Below are 18,541 nucleotides of genomic sequence, written 5' to 3'. Positions count from 1 at the left end.
AGCCTGCACCTTAGCATCTTTACATTTCCAAAACATTATTTGTCATATTTTCATACATAGGGTTGAGAAATATATATTTTTTTAAATTGGAAAAATTAAAACCCATTTTGTCCCTATTCTCAAGAATCACTGCCTCTACAAACATTTTTCTTTATATAGCGGCACAAACGAAAATTTTTGCTGCACAAATGTGGCCGAGTTGACACCTATTTTGTTTGATTTTATGAAAGTAATCTTTGATTTTCTTAAATGACTGAAAATACCAGACTTGGTTTCATTTTTATAATTTCTTCTGGAAGTTGAAGTGAATTCAAACTCTATATGAATGCAAAGATGTACAACTAGATGATAGGTACTGTTTGAGCCAGCATCACTCTGAACTACAAAATACAAACGGAGAAAAAAAGAAATAAATCCTGAGTTTTCAAATCTTTAATCTTCAACAGATATTTATCTGTTGAAGATTAAACAACAGATAAATATCAAAGATCTGTTTAATCTTCAAAGATTAAACAGATCTTTGAAGATTAAACAGATCTTTGAAGATCTGTTTAATCTTCAAAGAGTTTGAACCGCAGAAAACTGATTGTTGAAACTTAGCCATGCAGTGACACAAAAATGAACAAGACGACACTAGAACTTGTAAATTGAAAATGTATTTCTTTAAAAAGAAAAAAATGCCATTACATAATTGTGCATATCAAGCATGTTACTTTGCCCCACAGTGAAGGTTTTGCTTAAAGTGCGTCCAAACTGGACGCATCTGCTGTGACGAAGCATTCAGAACACGCATAATAGTAGTATATAAAAATCAAAGAAGAAAAAAAAAAATAGTACATTGAAAAAAGATACAGAACAATGCATTCTGCTTAAAAAAAATCACATTGCACCACAAAATAAGGTGAGCAACAAACAAGTGACAATTTTCATAATTTCTTCTGGAAGGTGAAGTGAATTCAAACTCCATATGAATGCAAAGCTGTAAAACTACACGCAGGTAGTGTTTTAGCCAGAATCATTCTGATCTACAAAATCCAGAGTAAAAAAAAAAAAAAAAAATGCTAATTTTTCAAATCTTTAATCTTCAACAGATAAATGATCAAAATCAATTTGTCTCCAGCACCATCTAAAAGATTTTAAACCATAGAAAAGGGATTGTGGAAACATAGCCACGCATTAACACAAAAATGAACAAGACAACACAACAAGACTTGTAAATTGACCCTGCATTTCTGTTTTAAAACATGCTATTACATAATTGTGCATATCAAGCATGTTACTTTGCACCACAGTGAAGGCTTTGCTTAAAGTGCATCCAAAATGGACGCATCTGCTGTGACAAAGCATTCAGAACACCCATAATAGTAGTATATAAAAATCAAAGAAGAAAAAAGAATAGTACATTGAAATAAAGACACAGAACAATGCATTCTGCTTAAAAAAAAAATCACATTTCACTACAAAATGAGGTGAGCATCTTTGAAAATCATTATCAACACCTCAGTGAAATCACTAATGGTTTCCATAACTACCCGCACCAGCTACTGGTTTCCATGATGCATTACAGCTGGGTTTAGGGGGCTGTTAACAGCCTCCCCCTCCTTGCTTTCAAAATGTGCAGCATGCATGTAATTAGTTGAGTTGAAGGTGTTGGAGCTGTAATCAAAGGGGCCACCCCCTTGTGGTACAGGCCATCTATCATTATCGGGCTGATTTGGCACAGGGGCTTGGGAAGTATTAGCGGGCCACTGTGAAAAACCGGAGGATCCAGCTGTGCCGCCCACAGCAGCAAGGTAGTAGGACATATTTGGTGGGGTCTTCTTAAAAGCTGTCTCCATCGCGTGCTGGTTGTAATTCTCCCTGAACTGGGGCCGACCATCTCCTTGATACTGCAAAAAAAAAACAACAACAACCAAGTGACAAATTAGTTCTCTGACTTTACAACCGGCATGTGCCAAAAACGTTTGGATGGTATAGTGTTGCATCTCGCCTTTGAGGCCGTAACCACAACTGTGGTTAGGCCTCCATTATGGATGCGTTTTTCTGTGCCCAGATCGCTATTCCTCTGTTATTTCTTAACAGAAAACTTGTACTGGACACCTAACAGAAACAGAGTTCCTAGTACACTCTTCTTGTAAAGCATCAAAGTCACTTACAGGTGGGATGTGTGGGGCCATGTTGGGCATTGCTGGTCTGTGAGTGGAAGCGTCTTTGTGGACGGCATAACGCTCTGATACCCAGCTGGTGTCTTTCTGATGCCTCCTGAGCTTCATCCTCCGGTTCTGGAACCAGGTCTTCACCTGCAAACCGAGATCACAACCGTTACAAAGTGTGCCAAACGACTCCATCCTGCGCCCATCATTCATTGATCATGTCTCACCTGTTTATAACTCAGTCCAGTCATGTCTGCCAGGTTCTTCATCTCAGCTGGAGTGAGGTAGCGCTGAACACTGAAGCGCTGGACGAGAGCATTCATCTGCCTCTCTGTGAAGGCTGCCCGGACCTTCACTTTGGGATTAGCTGCAGGATTGGTGCAAGACGTCTTCGGGGAAGGCAGGGGTGCAGGGGCTGAGTTGTCGCTAGCCCCGTTCCCGAGTGTGGCTAAGTTTCGGGAGTCCTCCATGAGAGAGCTGGAAACATCCTCACTGCCATCCACGGTTCTGACGACAGGCTCCTCCTTAACAGCATTCTCGACCCAGGTAGTGGGGGCCACCTTAGGAAGACTTCCTTCGCGGCTGCTGACAGAGCTCCAAGAATCTAAATGAGAAAGAACAGGGTTATTAGTCAAATAAATGTTAATACACCTCATGGTTCATAGTTTAGTGCACCAATAACTAACTTGATGCTGTCCATGTGACTCACCAAATAAACATCTTGATGGTAATCCTTATAACAATGTTAGACTCGCTCACAGACTGATTAGTAAGGTTGAATAATAAAATGAATTTTGAAAAATACAGTGCTCAAAAAATAAAGGGAACACTTAAACACTTAAGTGAACACTTCAGTGTTCCCTTTATTTTTTTTAGCAGTATATATACATTACACGATGCTTCCTTTTTTTTTTTTTTTTTTTTACTAAAAAAAAGAACTAAAATTATTAAATCATTCAACTAGACATAGAAAATTGCAGACATTTAATTTTTTTAACCTAAAATTGTCAATCATTTCTTTATTGAATTGTGGCAGTTCTGGCACTAAACAGACTCGGTGTTGGTGTTCCGCGCGCTGGGTGGCGCCCATATTTGGAAACCTCAAAACCAAGATGGAAACAAACTTCGCAGCATCTTTAACACTCGAGAAAGAAATTTACACGTTTGTTGCAGGAAGCGTAAGTATTTGAACGGAATGCTGACATAAAAAAACTAACTAGAAGTTAAAAAAAAACACGTTTACAACTTGCCATACATTTAAATGTTCAACTTACCAGGTGAAGTGTGCGATTCAGAGTCACTGACGGAATTTTTCCTGGCACGGTTCACCTCACTCTCTCCGTCTCCATAGGCCTCCGCTGTGGGCTCTGCCTGGGTCCCATCGACGTACATGAGTTCGGAACTCTGATAACTTCCCGTCACGGTCCCTGGGTTGCGTAGCGGGGACTCGCTCTCGTTCACAGTGGCAATGGGAGCGACCGCGGTGCATACGTTCTGCTGCGCTCCGTCGTTGTAGTCCGGCTCTCCATTTTCGTCCCAGGCAGGCAGGTTTCCGTCGTTTTGCTCGGCTACGGACTGGTACACAAGACTGTAGGCGTAGGTATGATAAGACGGGTTGTAATTGTAAGTTACCTGCGTCTTCCATTCCGCCATTTTCCTTTCGGAAAATTGTGGGTCACGAGAAAAAAAAGAAACAACTAAACGACGGTTCTTTTACGTTGCGAGTAAAAGAACGACGCCGTAAAACATCGGGAAAACATCGTTCCGAGTCTGTTTATAGGCAGATGCGGGGGGTGTGAGATCACAGGCGTAGGCGGGAACCTTCCTTCAACCAATCACATTTTTTTCCCCCTCGTCTCATTCAGGTTAAGCCTTTTTATTTGTTACTGAGCCTATTTGTTTTTAAATGCTCCCTTCATTGAACGCCCAGTTAAAACATCCAGAATAAAGTGTCAGTCGTTTGCAAATTAGTAATATTTTCCCAATAGCCTCACCTTTTTAAGCACAAATATCCTAAAGAAATGTACTTTTGTTGTAATGATTTATTTATGCACTTCTATTTTATCTGATTTTATCCTTATTTTTGTGTGAAAATATTATTTGAAATACAAATACCACACTTTTGTGTGGCATTTAGTTGCAACAATTACATTCTTCTATGTGCAATCTTCAAAGCTATGTCTTATGTATGAGCCCTTATACTTTTTTCCAGAGCCTCATCAGTTCAGCTAATTCTGTGTTTAAGACAGGACAAATTTCTAAAATGAATGGTATTAACCCGAATGCCAAATTTACTAAAACGTTAGTGTTATGAAATAGTGGACCACTCCCAATAAGAGGAAGAAACAACATTAAGTAAAACCTACAATTATGCCTTTTTATTCAGCCCTGTAATTCTGAGACCTCCTAATTTTGATAACATCCATGCCCTCTATGGAAACGAGGCGCAAAAACAAAATCATTGCTGAAGTAAAGCAAAAAGAAAAAAAAAAAGTTCTACTTAAAGTTTGAAATGCCATGCCGCTACCCACATCCACAAACATGTGAAGAAACAGCATTTGGTGACATGAGACCATAAAGTAAACTTTTTTGCCAGCATGCTAAATGCTATACAGAATATAAAGCTAGCACACTGTCCCCACAATAAAACATGACGATGGCTGCATCTTACATCTTCAACAGTGGCATTAAGATGGTTGATTCTGATCTGAGGAGCTAAAGAAATGAAAATCTCGGAAGAAACCCTTTTGGAGGCAGCAGAATACTTGAAACCTGGTCTGGGATTCATCTTTTTAGCGGAACATAAACCCTAAACACACATCTAAATTGCTACTTTGTGTTGGTTTATCACCTGCATCCCAATGAAATGCTCTTAGCTAGAAAGTGACAAAATTTATATAAGAAAGGATGTGAATACTTTTGGAAGGCACTATAAAAGAAGGCAAGAGAATTGTCTGCAGGTTTTATCCTCAAACATAAACCCGAGATGGACTCCTAAGATGGGTGAAGGGAGGCAAGGCAAGACACTAACCTGCAGTTACAGTCCTGCACTTGAAATGCACACTCCTGCCTCTTTGTCTCTGCAAGTCTATTCATAAAGATGATTCAGATTAGGCTGTGAATTACCTTCTAAGTGTTGTTTGTCCTCCTCCTTGACATGATAATGATTCAGTTAGTGATGAAATTAGGTGAGAAGCAAGGGCCTAATGGAGGACATTAGCATTTCTAACTTGATTGCGAGGTCAAGGCGGGCTTTTCTGATGTTGTACAAGCCAAGCACTCACAGAAGGGTCAGCCGAGGTCAGTGTGTGGAGGGATGGGTGGGGCAGCCAATTGTGCACAACAACAGCATTGGCATGTATGAGTGGATTACAGAGTTTGAGTGGATTACAGACTGCCTTTTGATGACTGGATGCACAGGTTTTGAATTTGAAAAGAGGGGTTCCAGGAAATACTCCAGTCAAATTGGTAGATTTTTACAGATGCACATTTGCATTGTTTTGTTGGAGTTTGTTCATTTAGTCTCTGTGCTTCACCAGGACCTTTTACCAGTTCCAGAACCTGACCAGAACCCCTAAGTGTAAATTACCTTGAGAAATAATGAGATTTGGTTATATATTAAAAACAGGCTTTAATGGTGAAAAATGATCAAATGTTGCAAGCTATTCATGACATACAAATGGAACAGAAGCAGAGTTACATTCATTGTCCAGCGCCGCGGCCACAGTTAGCAAACCTTAGGGGTGACACCAAGTGAAGCGAAGATTGTAGCACGAGTTTAGCTTTTTATTCTTCTCTGCAATTTGTTCCCTCCCTCTAGGATAATCTAATCAGTTTCAGTCAGTTTCTGTAATACACACGTCAACATGGTCATGTAAGCTGCAGCGTGTAAGCAGTTAAAAGAGGCTAAAAGAGATAGAGGAACAGATGGAACCTACAACAGTTTTATCTACAGAGCATGCATACATTTTTTTTTTGTCTCTTCTTAAAATGAAGAAAGTAATAGTAAAACGTGGTTACATTTTTTTCTGTGTGTTCTCAAGCTGCACCATCAAAAATTACTAGTATGTAGCAGTGAATAACAAAAGTGTTCTTCTCAGTAAACAACCTGTTGAAACCCATAGAAGTCAAACTAAAGGCGCGTTCGCACTGCACGGAACGGAACGGTTCCGAGCGTGTTCGCATTACAACTTGCGACCGGTTCCACCCGGCCCCATGGAACCAATCGTGCCGGCCAAGCGGTTCTGCTTAGAACCAGCAGCTGATTGGCCGCTGGTTGTTATAGAGTCAGACGTTGATTTTCCGTTGACAGCTGGCTCTCACTAAACTGTATTTTATTTTGTAAAGAGTGCTCTTTTCAATATGTTTATTATTAGTTTCAATTAGCAGTGGATTCGTCTCAATATAATGCAATCACCTGGTCTAATGATGAGTTGTTTTTTTTTTCCCCCTCAGCTTACTCGCTGATGAACGAGCGAGTAAGCTGGTACCGGTACCGCTTCGATGGTACCGGACGTGTAATGCGAACGCAACAGGGCTGGAACCGTTCCGTTCCGTTCCGTGCAGTGCGAAAGCGGCTTAAAAGATTCAATTGTCGCCTAGATATGAGTTTGGGTCAGTGTCACAGATCTAATCTCTGCTACACCTTTACAAAAACTTAAGGCTCTAAATAAGAACAAGTTTTAATAAGTAACTCCACTTAATAAAATTCCTCATAAATATTGATTTATTGCAGTGGTTCTCAATACAAGTCATGTGTTATTTAAATTATAACTTAAGTTGCTTTAAGCATTTTTTTTTTTCGTGTTAAAACCTATACATATGTAGGAATTGAATATTTGGGAAGTATCATAACTTAAACTTAAAGGTCAGCACCAGAATTTTTTTAGAAAAATATTCAGATTTTATTTTGTGGTTTTAAAGGCCCTACGTTGAAGAAGATAAGAAATAAAGGCATACTTTATCTTTATTTACTGTCAGCTGCAGTAGCCCCTCTGCTTTCGTCTCCCATATTGAGCTGTCGGTTAGTGCTAGAATGGCAGATTTACTTCGGTCTTTGTTTCTATTGCCTTTTTTATATTGATATTGTTTAAATACAAGTTTTTTTTTCAGAATTTCTTTGGGAGGGAGGGGGGTAATTCTAGACTTTTCCAAGATTGTGGGGGTCTGCCCCTCTCCCCCCCCTCCACCCGGGATTTACGCAGATGCCACCAACATGCTCACATGTTTTCCTAATATCAGCAGGCATAGTCTGTGTGCCAGAAAACCAAGCACAATATGTACTTTTTCGAAAAAGAATGGGATCTTACATCCAACCACAATTGTACCACAAGCTATTTAATGTCGTACAGAAAGTAGGCGATTTATCTTCAAAAGACTAAAAGAATTGTAACTGCATTTTAGTCCTGATTTATGTATGCGTTTGTGCCTGCATTTGTAATTTTGACCCCATTTGGATTAAAGAAAGCTAGAGCTGCACAATGCAATTGTGAAATATTGGGATGATGGTAGATGCACTGCAATTCACCCACAATTTAACCAGTCTTTAACTCTTTTTCCTTCCCTTACCTGGTTGGATGGACTTTAAAGGAGAGCGAAAGTCAATTGAACCAGTCAAATGTTGTTATTCATGATGGAATGCAATGCAGTAGAAATATAAAACCCTTCCAAAAGCCACATGCAAGCAGTTCTTTGCATTTTCACTGTCGAAGACCTTAATATTAGGATAATAACTGCAATTCAATATTTAGCATTATAACATGAGTCAATTTATTTAGATGTTGAAAGTTTGTAAATGTGTGACTGGAACCTTATATCCTATGAATTACTTTCAACTAATATTACTTCAAAACAAGCAAAGTACGGAAAGCATTCAAAGAGTTCGGTTTAAACACCCACACCCATATTGCCAAAGCAATTTGCTCATCTGCTTCAGACTATGAACGATGTTTAGAAACATGTTTATGGGACGTTTGACCATTATTTCGAACATGTAAGTGTATTTTTTTTTTTTAAAAGTATATCCCTGCGGTCACACTCTGAAGACAAAGACGTCCTGAAAAACAAACGGGTCTCACATTCGCTACTGACGTTTTACATGGCACCAAAAGCTGATTTTATTTTATTTTTGAGCTTCAGCTGTCCTCCTTTCCAGTTGTTGGCGCTGTTCATATTCATAAATCTTAAGAATGTGCATGTCTCTTTAATTCAGCTCACATGGAACTCCTGGCCGGTGTTCTGTCCCGCGTGCTTCTGGCTGTCCAAACGTTCCAGAGCGGATCTGACCGAGCCAGACTCATACCTGTCATTGCTACTCGGCGACTCCTTACATTCAGACATACGCGGTTTTTTTCCAAGGCGTTTTCTCTAACAGACTCAGGAGTTAGCATTCCGGACAACAGCAAAAGACTTTGTATACATGACTGAGGCCACACCGTGAAAGGACTGCTTACTCTTCAGTCTGTGTCATTGAGTGATATTTACACGTTAACGGTCGCCTAAAGAGCAAGTGGAGGTTCATCGCAACTATCAAGATGATAGAAGAGCTCGAGCAAATCCTGTTACAGCTGACACAGCCTGACAATGCCATTATACAGCAGGTAATAAGTGAAGCTAGCTCTTTTTTTTTTTTTAGCTAGTGTCGAAAGAAAGCCAGATAACTGCTGTTAGCTGTTAGAAATAACAGCTCGGGAGTTGGTTAAGTTAGCTAAGTTAACGGTTGAAATCAAATGACAGTTTAACGGTCGAACGGTTTGCTTAGGTTCGGTCAATATCTCCTGAGCAACCGCGTATATATGTCCACTGTTTGTAAAGTTCGAGTAATGAACATATGCTGTTGTGCTGTCAACCTAAGCAGTTTTTTGATGACACCCCCAATTCCCCTCCCTTTTTTTAGGCCACAGTCCAGCTGAAGCAGGCTTTCAAAGACCCGGCTATAATACCAGCCCTTTGTGCTGTCATGAGTGGCTCCCAAAACCCTGAGGTTTGTTGAAGCAGTTACAGGACATGTTGCTATAGAAACGCCATTGTTCAGTAGGTGTTTGAAAAAAAAGCCTGTGTTCACTTGATGAAACTCCTCCTGTCTTTTGGCAGCTTAATTCATAAGCTAGATGTTTTATTTTTTATAGATTTTATTTTTATTTTTTTTACCAATGCTGCACTTGGTCAAGCTTCTTTTCATTTAATGCACAATTCAAGACCAAGACAACAATATTTGCACATATAGCAGAAAAGTAAAACATTTCTAGATGTCTGCATGGAGGTTGGACATACACATTAACAAGGAGTGGTTTTATATTATTCATAATTTAGATGATTATGGCTTGCAGCGATTAATACTATTATTGTAAATTCGGCAACATCTATGTGTTCTATGGTTTACTGCTTGCATGCAGATTCGCCAGTCAGCCGCAGTGATGCTGAGGTTAAGAGTGAAGAAACACTGGAATAAGATCAGCCCAAATGACAGAGAGAGGTCTGCTTCTTCTGTTTAAATACTAGAGTTGTCCTACTAAAATGAACTTCACCCAGGCCTAGTTGTGACTCTGTTTACCTTTTGCTTCAAGCCTAAAAGCGGTGGTGCTCCAAGCCTTCTCCATGGAAGCAGAGTAAGCGCAGGACTAATCCACAGAAATAACACATTAATGTGTCCTGCAGATTAACACCGTGTAATGTTCCATATTGATGCGTTGCAGACACAAGGTGCAGCACTCGGTCTCCCAACTTTGTGCAGTGATGGTCAGATACGAAACCCCAGACCGCTGGCCCGCTCTGCTGCAGCTCCTCAACCAGTCCACCAAGAGCACCAATCCTCACGACAGAGGGGTACACCTAATGTTTCGCAGCTACAATTCATTAATTTTTTAAGACCGAATATTCTTAAGACCTCCTGCTATGTTGTTTACACGTTGGTCTTGGTTTTAGTTGGTCATTTGAGCTGTGTTGTCCCGACAGGTTGGCCTCCTGCTGCTGAATAAAGTTATAGAGTCCAATCCTGAACCTTTCAAGCCTCACTTTTGCCAGCTGCTGCAGCTGTTCAGCACCGTGCTGCAGGACTACAACAACCCCACAGCGCTCTACTACTGCATCCTCACCCTCACCGCCATTATTGCGTACACCGGCACTGAAGAGATGGTGAGCGAGTGCAGCTCACCGTTTAGCCTCTCACGGCTAAACTGCGGTGGGACTCCCACTGACCCGCCATGAGAGGTGTCAGTGGGAGTCCAAACATAAAAGTTAAAACGTTTTGTGTTTCAGTTAGAGGTGGACAATATGGACTTAGAATATTATCACAATACTTTAAATGAAGATAAACTTATGTGCTACAGTACTTCATTTTTAGGCAACTGCATGTCACGGATTTTATATGTTCTTGAAAAAAGTGTGATTTGTATCACTAGACTGCACGTAGTCTTCATTTAATTATATTATCAAATTTACTTATTGATGCTCTCGTGGAAAACACTAGGGAGAAAATATTAAAATGAACTTTTGGCCATTTTTTTAAAAACATCGACTGAAATTTTTTGTGACGACGATCGCTCAAAATTCTTGTCATGGCAAGAAATCTTTCATGATGAATGATACAATAAAATGCCCATACGTAGTTTCAATTATTATTATTTTTATGTTCTGCAGAGTTTATTTTATTGCCTTATTTGACAGTTTACTTTATTGCTCTGCAGAAGGAAATGCGTGCCATCATTCCGAATCTGATTCTTGCTCTAAAACACCTCATCAAGGCAGACGAGGTAACTTCTTTTCAGAGCACTTCCTCTTTTGTTCAGATGTTGCTGGGTCAGTTTTGCCTGAGGAAACGGTGTTCTAACTTGTAGGCTTTGTGATGCTTGTGTGCTCAGAACCAAGCCATTGAAGCCATGGAGGTGTTAATTGAGCTCATGGAGATTGAAATGTCCATCATTGTCCCCCACATCGCAGACATCGTCCGCTTCTGCCTGGAGGTGAGATGCAAATGTGACCTTTTTTGAACTCCTGGATTATCTCCAAAAAGTAGTTTTAAACAATTCTGTGTCTCAATGCGAGTTTGTGTTTTAGGTGGGCAGTGACACCACGCTGAGCGACTCTCTGCGAGTGAAAGCGCTCTCCTGCATCACCTTCCTCATCAAGCTGAAAAGTAATGTAGGTAGAAACCCCCCCACCCACCACCACCACTGGTAGCTTGCAGTTTGTCCACTCTTTGACTAAGTAGTAACAAAAAGCAAAAATATCCATGAATTCTTTGTTTCTTGCAGTCGGTGTTGAAGCTGAAGCTACTAAATCCCATCCTGCATAGCATTTTCCCCATTCTGACTGCAGCCCCCCCTCCTGGCGAGCAAGACCCAGAGGACGAAGAGGACGATGGCGGCGACCCCAACGACAGCGATAACCCCAAGCATGGCGCGGCTCAGGTGGAGATGAGGGATGTCAACATCACTTAGCGACTCAGAAAAAGCTTTAATTTCATAAGTTTTTTTTTTTTTTTTTTTTTTAGATGATTGACACCATGGCGCTCCACATGCCTCCAGACAAACTGTTTCATCAACTTGTACGTCATTCAGATGTTAATTATCAGCAGCTTATCACGCCGTTCCTCCTATATGAGCGTTCTAATGTATTAACTGCATCCTGTCCTGCTAGGTGCCCCTCACCCAGGCCTGCCTTAGCAGTGAGAACCCTTATCAAAAGAAGGGCGGTCTCATGTGTCTCGCTGTGCTGGCTGAGGGGTGTGCAGACTACATACGCTCCAAGTATGTTAGAAAAGGAAATGGTTAAAATGCACAACTGATGTAAATGTGAGTCTGATGAAGTCTGTGTGTGCTTGGTAGGATGCTGCCATCGGTGCTGCAGACTGTCTGCCAGAGTCTGTCAGACAGCAATAGGGTGGTGCGCAGCGCCGCCCTTTTTGCTCTCGGACAGTTCTCTGAATATTTACAGGTGAGTGGTTTTAATCACAAATGCATGCAAAATGTACTTTTACAGAGGTTTAAAAACAAAGAAACATGAATCCTAACAAGAATAACGGGGAAATGGTCGCCTAATGACTGTCAAACAAATTTAAGAAAACTGATCATAATGCAGTCGCAGCCATATTTTTTATATGTGTTAAAACCAGTAATTTCTAAATTGCGGAATAAATTGTGAATGGTTAACAATTAACACTTTATCAAACCTATTAGATGCACCTTAAAACAAATTTCCAAATGTACAGAGCTGTTAAAATCTCTAGGAAGCACTAAGCATTTTGTGGGTCAAAACTGCATATTATAATGGCATCTACTAGTCTCTGCATTGGGTTAAAAGGGAAATGGTGGAACTTCACAACATTTTTCAAATTCAGATTTTGACCTATTCAGATGTATTAATTGGTAATATTTGTATATGTGCTGCAAGTTTCTTTTTGGATGTCACAGCTAGTTGTTAGAGCTTCTGTGTCGTCCTGATTTGGGCTGAAAAATATTGTCTTCAGGTCCTGATTCAGTATCTCAAATACAGTTAAATAGAGCCTTTTTAATTCACAATAACTGAAAACTATTGTCATACCTCCAGAAAAAGCTCCACTATTATTGCCATGTTTAATTGTTTCTGAACCAAATTGCATGCTAGTATGCTAACACACCTCATCTGAATATAATTGTCTTTGTTTTTCATTCTGGACCTTTCAGCCCGAAGTGAGTAAGTACTGTGCAGAGTTGATGCCTTTGCTGCTGGGATACCTCACCTCCCTGAACGAAGCCAAGATCGGCCACGTCACAAAGGCATTTTTTGCTCTGGAAAACTTCATGGAGAACCTGGGTAAGAAAGGTCAACGGTTAACTCGCAAACTATAAAGCTGATCTCTCTAATCCAATGCTGATTAAATAATCAGCATTTTTGACACAACTCAAATTTGATTTTGACATTTTCTGTTTTAAAGTTTCCTGATAGAATAATTTCTTAACTGGAATCATTATGTACTTTATTTTTCTTTAAACAGGATCTGACATTGAGCCCTACCTCCCCACCCTGATGGAGACCATGTTATCTGCCCTCAGGAATGCAGAAAACATGAAAATCAAAGAGCTGGCCGTGTCGGCTATAGGTGCTATCGGTGAGGATTTATTCAGAGTCAAGCTTTCTGAAAGCAACAAGAAAGCGTTTACAAAAAACAGGTCGATGTCTTCTTCTTTATTATCGTCTTTTATGTTCTCAGCTAACGCAGCCAAGGAGTTGCTGGTTCCCTATTTCCCTCCAGTGATCGAAAGCCTGAAAGGTTTTCTCACCGCCACCACAGAGGAGATGAGGCCTCTGCAAAATCAGTCCCTCGGTAAATCAGCCACATTTTCTTTAATTCAGTTCTCAGTCCAAAACTGACGACGACAAACTCGTTGTCCGGGTTGTATCAATGACGATCTCGACTTGTTCCTGTTTTCAGACACTCTAGCTGTACTGGCCCGCATGATCGGCAAGGAAGTCTTCAGTCCTCTCGCTGCAGAATGTATTCAGCTCGGCCTCAACCTCACCGACACCATCGACGATCCTGACCTGCGACGATGCACGTACGTCTTTTTTTTTTTTTTTTTTTTGCCCCTGCTATTTAGCCACACCAAAACGCAGCATGCATAAAATAAACCAAATCCACTCTTTGGTTTTGCTTGAACTCCAAAAACCTAAAATCCGAGGGAACAGTTTTCATGCTGAAAGTGTTTTTCTAAGAGTTTCCTCCCTGCTTGCAATCAGGTACGGTCTGTATTCAGCTGTGTCCACCGTCTCGCCCGAAAGTCTGATCCCCCACCTCACTGCCATAACGACTGTGATGCAGCTCGCTCTGAAGTCTAATGAAGGCATCACGGTACAAAGTGTTCACACACACACCCATCCCTCCGCGGGTATTCTCTAAACTGAAGTCCACTCTGAAAACTGATTTCTAGGCTCACCTCGACGAAGACAAGACCTTCGTCCTGCTCGACGACGATGACGACGATAACGGCAACAACGCGAGAGGAAAAACCGAAGAGGACTTTTTGGAAGACGACTCGGAGGCAGACATCCACGAGGTCGCAGGGTGGGTTCTGCCACATAATCACCGCCACATCTGCTGGTCAGAAATGGCTCGTAGTCATTCTGCTTTTGTTTCACGTGTCGCAGGTTCAGCGTGGAAAACGCCTACATCGATGAGAAGGAGGATGCCTGTGAAGCTCTGGGAGAGATCGCCTTAAGCACCGGGTAACACATTTTCACTTTCTGCTGCTTTGGATATTTTGTTTTATGTTTTTTCCCAGAACTTGCTTGTGGAATATTCACCTGTTGTTACTCTGGGTTGACATCGCAGAGTCGCCTTCCAGCCTTTCCTGGAGTCCAGCTTCCAGCAGGTGTTTGAGATGAGAGATGTAAGTCACCCTGGATGTTCGGTCAGCCGGGTCACACTGTCTTAGACTGGTTCCATTCAGTTCACTGGTTTACGGTTCCAGTGTACCTTATAACCTTTTTAAACTTTAATTCATGGTTATAAAAAAATATCTCAAACTAATCTATTCTTTAAAGTTGTGTTGATATCTGTAATCCAAACACTAGTTTTCTGTATTATGCAATTTATTTACAGGGTGTCATTATGTCCTTAAAATGTCTTAAATTTAAGTAAAATGTAGTTTGGCATTTAATATGTTATTTAATCTTGTATATTCCAAGTGGGTGTTTTTTTTTTTTCTCGTGGAACTTTTCTGTCAGGCAAAAGTTTGAGTCGCACTCGGACGTCTTTATTGTGTTCTGTGCCTCTATACTGTTGAGGTTACCACTGACTAGCTGCTAATATACTGTTGCTAGCTAGCTTACCTGTGCGACCACTTTGGGTAAGTGCACATTTATCGCCAGCTGGCTGGACATAGATTGCACATTTCTGTGGATAAAAAGGTCTTGAATTTCATTGATTACGGTCTATAAAAGTCTTAAATTTTACTTGGTGAAACCTGTGGGAACCCTAAAGGTTAATTCAGATTATTTTATTCATAATTACTCCAGTAGTATTACTACATACTAAAATTTACTAGTTAGATGTTCATAGAAACCTTTTTCAGCTTAAGAACTATAAAATATAAATAAAATCCATTACATCTTTAAAGCAGTAGTTTGGGATACAGTTGTGATTTAGCTAAGAACAATTTAAAAATGGGATTAGGTTGTCTCGCTAGCTACAAACGTAGCCAGCGTTGTATTACAGTTGTCCCCTTCCTTTGTCTGCTGCCTATTGTTTAGCTTTGTGCATAACTGCAAAACCTTAGTGGCAGAAAGATGATATATAATGAGTGTGTTATCGACCACCCGCTCAGCGGTATTGATTCTACAGTTACAGCGGCAGAAAGCGAACAGCCCACATTTGCTGTCGCAAGAAACTCCAGCAGTACTTTTTCTAATGTGTGCCTTGTGTTTTCATGGTGGGGATTTGCTCTGAACAGCACTAATAATTTGTTCCCTCCACAGTTCCCCCACGAGGACGTCCGCAGGGCAGCACTGGGCGCTCTGGGTCAGTTCTGTCAGGCTCAGCGCAAAGTCTGGACTGAGAATCGCACCGAGACCAACCACCAGGGTAAAAGAGGATATTATTAAATGAATAATTCATTATTAATAGCCAGCGACATTAAAAACATGCTCTCCTTTTTTTCCCTACTGACTCTCGGGCTCATTAGCACTGCTGAAGTTGCTGGACGTGGTTCTCCTGTGCTTCGTGGAGACGGTGCGGATGGACCGGGAGCGGCCCGTCGTCATGGGCGTCCTGGAAGCCATGAACGCCGTGATCAAGTCCTGCAAGGAGGAAGTGTTCAGAAACCCTTCACACCTCAAGGAGATCAGCAACGTCATCCGTGACGTGCTGAAGAAAAAGGTGGGGGCAGGGGGATGGAACAGGAGGAGGAGTAAGTTTCAATATTGAAGAATTACAAGACTAAATGTTTTCTCTCTTCATTAGACTGCTTGCCAAGACAGTAGCACCGACGAGGTCGATGACGAAGAACAACAGGTACTTCAACTATCAATGTTCCACTCTGTGTAGATTTAAATAGTTAAATAATACCTCGGTTTTTGTGCATCATTTATTTCACATAAAGTGAAAATGTTTGTCCACCAAACCAGGGTGGTATTTATTGCGCTCTTTCTGCGTTTTTTGTTTCAGGCAGAGTTTGACGCTATGCTGCAGGAGCTTGCAGGAGAAGGGATCCCCCTGGTGGCCGCCAGCGTTCCCGCAGACAAGTTTGCTCCTTACCTGAACGATCTACTGCCTCTCATCATGAGTAAAGCTGTAAGTCTAAGAACGCTGACGCAGATGTGGATGTTAGGCTGGAGATAGGCTGATGCGAACTTAAATCTGTTTCTTTCTCTGTCACACTACATGTTGTCTTTTGGAATTACTGTTGCTTTGTAAAAAAAAAAAAGTTTCTTTATATTTGGATGGTTTTTTTATTTTTTCCCCCCTTTCTCAAAAGAAATCGTCCTGCACGGTGGCTGATCGTTCCTTTTCCGTGGGGACGATCGGAGAAATCCTCCACGCTCTTGTGAGCGTGTCAGGAGGCCGAGGGGTGGCAGGCCGACTGTCCAATCGCCTGCTTCCCGTTCTGGTTGCCGGAGTGAAGGACAGCGACCCCGAGGTCCGCAACAACAGCGTGTTTGGGCTGGGGTGCCTGGCTCAAGCCGCCGGACCACTTGTCGTGTCGTATCCTTTTAATCTGCCCGCGTTTCCGTGAGCCATGTGTTCCGCTCGCCGTACGCTCCGAGTCGATCCTTAACAGAACGCCACGCAGAGACTATCCCATGATGCTGTCTGTGTTTTCAAACATGCTTGGCAAGGAGTCCGACCTCAGAGTAATCGACAACCTGTGTGCCGCCCTCTGCAGGATGATCATGAGCAACGTGGACGCCGTCCCTCTGGAGCAGGTTGGTTCCACTTTAACTAGCCTTGCTTCACATTCATGCAGAAAATTAGCCAAATAAAAAAAAAAACTGTCCACAATATTGAGTGTTTTTAATTATAGGTCGTAACTGCTCTGGCGACACATCTTCCACTTAAAGAAGATCAGGAGGAGAACCAGACGGTGTTTAACTGCTTGACGATGCTCTACAAACACAATCCTGTCCTGGTACGGTAGAAACCCACTTCCAGTTCAACACTCCTGCTCCAGACTGGAAAATAGTTCACACCTGCTTCTGTTTTCGTCAAAGCAGGGCATACCGTCACTGTAAAAATCCCTCTTTTTATTTTAAGACCTCTTAAAAACAATCTAAAACCATGTAAAAAATAATGAAACTACAGAAGGAACGGTCCGTTTCAGATGTTTTTCAGCAGTGGATGACCTGAAGTCATCTCCTCTAATGTTTGCGCTCTGCACTGCAAAAAATTAAACCTTTCCAAGTATTTTTGGTCTGTTTTCTAGTGCAAATATTTTTGAGATAAGACAAAACTAATTGACAAGTAACTTTTCAGCAAGCTTGCTTTAAGTCAATAATTCTGTTATGTTAATGAAATGGTACGAGTAAAAATTTCACTTAAAACTTGGGCAAAATGTCCTGGTATAAGTAAAAAAAAAAAAAAATCCCAGTTGAACTACTTTTTTCATCAAAATGAAGGAATTATTTATTTAAAACAAGCTCATCTATCTCGCTGAAAAGTTACCTGTTAGTTTTGCCTTATTTCTAGAGTACGAAAATATTTGCACTATAAACTTGACCAAAAATACTTTTCAGTGTATTTTACAGCTCTGAAACAGACACTCGACAACCTTTATGTCCGTTTCATATTTTATTATATTTATTAAATATAGAACATGTAAAAACCTGATAAATGCAGCGCAAGACAACATTTGTGTTTAGATTCCAAAAGCTCTGACAGCTCTGTTCCCCTTCTTCTCTTGCTTAGGTGGTGAAGTTAATCAAGCCCATTGTTGCCGCTTCCAGTCACGTTGTTGGCCACAAGGATGTTGATAAAGGTGAACCTCATTTATCTGTGATCTCGCCCATCGATGAACGTTTGAAAATGTGGGATGCTGCAGTTGGGATTCAGAGCCGCCGTCTGTGCAGAGCTCTTCAGCATTCAGCTCAGCTGCACTAATCTGTCTTCAATGATTAGCTGTCCACACCGAGTCTTAGTCCGTCTCTCATCTTCTGCCCCAGAAACCCAGAGCACCGTGGTTTCTCTGATGAAAGAATTGGCCCAGAAGCATGGCGCAGAGTTCCAAGCAGCGGCAGCCTCCCTCCCAGCAGAGCAGCAAGCCAAACTCGCCGCTGCCGTCACCTCCTCGTAGCCTGAACGCGTTCTTCATCTTCCCTTCAAACAGTAAAACACTCTGACAGGACAACGGACGTTGCACTGTAGGAGGGGAAGGGGACGTTTGTCTGTTTGACATAAATATAGCACTTCAGCCACTCTA

The 18,541-nt window shown here is 41.3% G+C and overlaps 2 protein-coding genes across 2 annotated transcripts; one reads left to right on the top strand and one right to left on the bottom strand.

Annotated features, from left to right (window-relative positions):
- Positions 1-1,488: 1,488 nt before the first annotated feature.
- nanog (nanog homeobox) lies at positions 1,489-3,950 on the bottom strand. Its single transcript, XM_008438675.2, has 4 exons — positions 3,428-3,950; positions 2,381-2,757; positions 2,157-2,300; positions 1,489-1,889 (listed from the first exon to the last, which is right to left on the bottom strand). The coding sequence occupies exons 1-4, from the start codon at positions 3,804-3,806 to the stop codon at positions 1,542-1,544; spliced, it is 1,248 nt and encodes a 415-aa protein (XP_008436897.1). The 5' UTR covers positions 3,807-3,950; the 3' UTR covers positions 1,489-1,541.
- Positions 3,951-8,396: 4,446 nt separating this feature from the next.
- On the top strand, positions 8,397-18,541 carry ipo4 (importin 4). Its single transcript, XM_008438676.2, has 30 exons — positions 8,397-8,752; positions 9,049-9,135; positions 9,548-9,627; positions 9,719-9,760; positions 9,848-9,977; positions 10,107-10,286; positions 10,838-10,903; positions 11,012-11,113; positions 11,208-11,291; positions 11,405-11,560; positions 11,644-11,697; positions 11,790-11,899; positions 11,978-12,086; positions 12,815-12,944; positions 13,126-13,239; positions 13,342-13,455; positions 13,564-13,687; positions 13,869-13,980; positions 14,060-14,193; positions 14,277-14,354; positions 14,461-14,518; positions 15,606-15,711; positions 15,812-16,005; positions 16,090-16,140; positions 16,294-16,419; positions 16,604-16,830; positions 16,919-17,051; positions 17,150-17,254; positions 18,031-18,100; positions 18,285-18,541. The coding sequence occupies exons 1-30, from the start codon at positions 8,687-8,689 to the stop codon at positions 18,413-18,415; spliced, it is 3,273 nt and encodes a 1,090-aa protein (XP_008436898.1). The 5' UTR covers positions 8,397-8,686; the 3' UTR covers positions 18,416-18,541.

Source organism: Poecilia reticulata, linkage group LG20, assembly GCF_000633615.1.
Source record: "Poecilia reticulata strain Guanapo linkage group LG20, Guppy_female_1.0+MT, whole genome shotgun sequence".
In the NCBI taxonomy this organism is placed as follows: Eukaryota; Metazoa; Chordata; class Actinopteri; order Cyprinodontiformes; family Poeciliidae; genus Poecilia; species Poecilia reticulata.
Note: the sequence above shows the minus strand (reverse complement) of the source record. Positions and strands in the feature narration are given on the sequence as shown.

Coding starts and splice junctions, on each gene's coding strand:
- ipo4 (XM_008438676.2), top strand. CDS start 8,687: ATGATAGAAGAGCTCGAGCAAATCCTGTTACAGCTGACACAGCCTGAC. Junction 13,456..13,563: donor TCTGCAAAATCAGTCCCTCG/GTAAATCAGCCA, acceptor TCCTGTTTTCAG/ACACTCTAGCTGTACTGGCC. Junction 17,052..17,149: donor ACGCCGTCCCTCTGGAGCAG/GTTGGTTCCACT, acceptor TTTTAATTATAG/GTCGTAACTGCTCTGGCGAC.
- nanog (XM_008438675.2), bottom strand. CDS start 3,806: ATGGCGGAATGGAAGACGCAGGTAACTTACAATTACAACCCGTCTTAT. Junction 2,758..3,427: donor TGAATCGCACACTTCACCTG/GTAAGTTGAACA, acceptor TTTCTCATTTAG/ATTCTTGGAGCTCTGTCAGC. Junction 2,301..2,380: donor CTGGACTGAGTTATAAACAG/GTGAGACATGAT, acceptor CTCGGTTTGCAG/GTGAAGACCTGGTTCCAGAA.